Source organism: Emiliania huxleyi, assembly GCF_000372725.1.
Source record: "Emiliania huxleyi CCMP1516 chromosome Unknown EMIHUscaffold_1474, whole genome shotgun sequence".
Taxonomy (NCBI): Eukaryota; Haptophyta; order Isochrysidales; family Noelaerhabdaceae; genus Emiliania; species Emiliania huxleyi.
Window position 1 is genome coordinate 1 of NW_005201119.1, and position 2,048 is coordinate 2,048.

General features: G+C 62.5%; 1 protein-coding gene across 1 annotated transcript; it reads left to right on the plus strand.

The window, feature by feature from the left end:
* Positions 1-1,334: 1,334 nt before the first annotated feature.
* On the plus strand, positions 1,335-2,012 carry EMIHUDRAFT_252850 (hypothetical protein; the record flags this gene model as incomplete). The annotated part of the gene is made up of 2 exons (XM_005786978.1): positions 1,335-1,796; positions 1,995-2,012. The coding sequence occupies 2 exons, from the start codon at positions 1,335-1,337 to the stop codon at positions 2,010-2,012; spliced, it is 480 nt and encodes a 159-aa protein (XP_005787035.1).
* Positions 2,013-2,048: the final 36 nt, after the last annotated feature.

Sequence of the window (2,048 nt, forward strand, 5' to 3'; positions counted from 1 at the left end):
GACAGGTTGATGTGTACCCAGAGGTGGAGGGATTCAGCCGAGATTGGGACACCCAGGCGTTCGCCCAAAGGTGAGCGTAGAGCGGTGAGCGAGAGCAAACATGGGGGGGGTGCCTTCTGACCCCTAGGGGAGGGGCACTACATGCACAAGACCGCCACGGCGGAGGGCGCGCGCGTGAACAGCTCCAGGCCCCAAATGACGTGTGAGTGTTAGAGTTGTTTGGTATTTTGCGCCATAGATAGCGAAGAAGGGAGGCAAGGATGCACCAGAACGGTACCGCCCCGATTCGTCCCCGCCCGCACGATTCAAACAAACAAAACAACAGAGTGTTAGAGATGTTTGGTATTGCTAAAAATCTATCTCTCTCGCAAACAAAACGAAACGATTCACACTGGACTGCTTTTTTTTAGAAGATCTCTCTTCTCTGCGGCCCGTTCACGCCTGTGTCATCCACACGCAGGAGAAATGTATACTTCACTAGTGACCAGTCTTCTTAGGTTAGGTAGAAAGGTGAAGAACAGTCAGGCTCGGACTGGACACCAGCGCGGTATGGGTGGACGCGGGACAGATGATGACGACACGCACGAGCAACACACAGACACAAACAAGCTCACAAGACACACAGCCAGCAGGCTGCCACACACCCTGAGTTGGCGTACACATAACTCCGGGCCACATCCTTCCTGTCGCCCCCCCCAGCACTCCAAGGTGCCAAAGGACACAAACAAGGGCACAACAACACAACAGACGAACAGGAAGTCACATGTCTACATGTGAGACTAGAGCAGGCTTGCTCCGCCTCTAGCAATCTCGCCACCAGCCGCAAGGCATGGACGAGACCGTGTGTGGGGTCATGTGAGGTGTCTATGGACGCCCTCCTCAGAGGCTAGCGACCAGCTGCCAGCCCTATCTCGCACTCACGGGTAGTCGGCAGTGACAAAACTGACAATTCAATGGGTGAGTGCCTGAGTGGTTGCGAGCAGAGGCGCGTGGGCTGAATCTAGATCGCACGCCATGGCATATGACTTGGGTGGGCGTGCGACCGCAGCGCGCCAGCCGTCAGCTCGACGGGGCGCGCGTGTCAGCTAGAAGTTTGCCAGTACTCGCGTAGAGCTATCCTGGTCTTTCCGAACGAACATCTGAAGGCGAGCCCCGCGCCACGGTTGCCAGCCGTGCCTCCGCGAGAGTCGCCCCTCGATCGTCCCGCCGGCACTGTCCCGATGTGCGTCGTGCGCCGGCGGTCTTCTATCTCGGGAGGTAGCCATGAACGGCGCATGGCCATGGAGTCACTCGAGCTCCCAAAAGTCAGTTCTGTTAGTCAGATTCTAGATGTCATGGTGTCCGAGAAGACGGGCGGCGGCGACCCAGACATGACGCGGAGCACCTCCCTCGAGTCATCATCGCCCAGCACCCCCTCCCTCGAGGATGGGGCGAGCCTCGCCGGCCCGAGCTGGGCGTGCGAAGTGGGCGAGTCGCAGCGGAGCCTCAAGGGTGAGGACTGCTACGGGTCGAGGCGGGTCGCACTCGGGGGAGACGAGGTGGTCCTCGCGATGGTGGCCGACGGCCACGGCGGCAGCGCCGCCTCGAAGTACTGCGAGCAGCGCCTGCTAGATTATTTCATCGCGGCGGCCGACGGCGACGCGTGCGCCTCCTCGCTGCGCGGCGCGTGCGAGGCTTGCCTCGCGCGGGCGCACTCGGAGCTGATCGAGGTCACCACGGCGGGCTCCACCGTCACCCTGGTCGCCCTCAACCTCACCCGCGGCGAGCTCACCGTCGCCAACGTCGGGGACTCCGAGGTGAGGAGCACTCCCGCCGCACACGCATTCTGCCGAAGGGGGCTCCGCCCCTCCCCTGGACCCCACCTTTCGCCGGGGTGTGCGCCCTTGATGCCGCGACGCGTGGAGGGAGCCGGAGGGCGCGTGCTTACCCCCCCCCCCCCTCGGGGCTCCTGTCTTCTGACCCTTCCACCCCCCCACCCCCCCCCGTCCCCGCAGGGTTGGCTCGTGCCCTGAGGGGAGCCGGCGCGGCTGTCCGTGACGCCGCCAGAT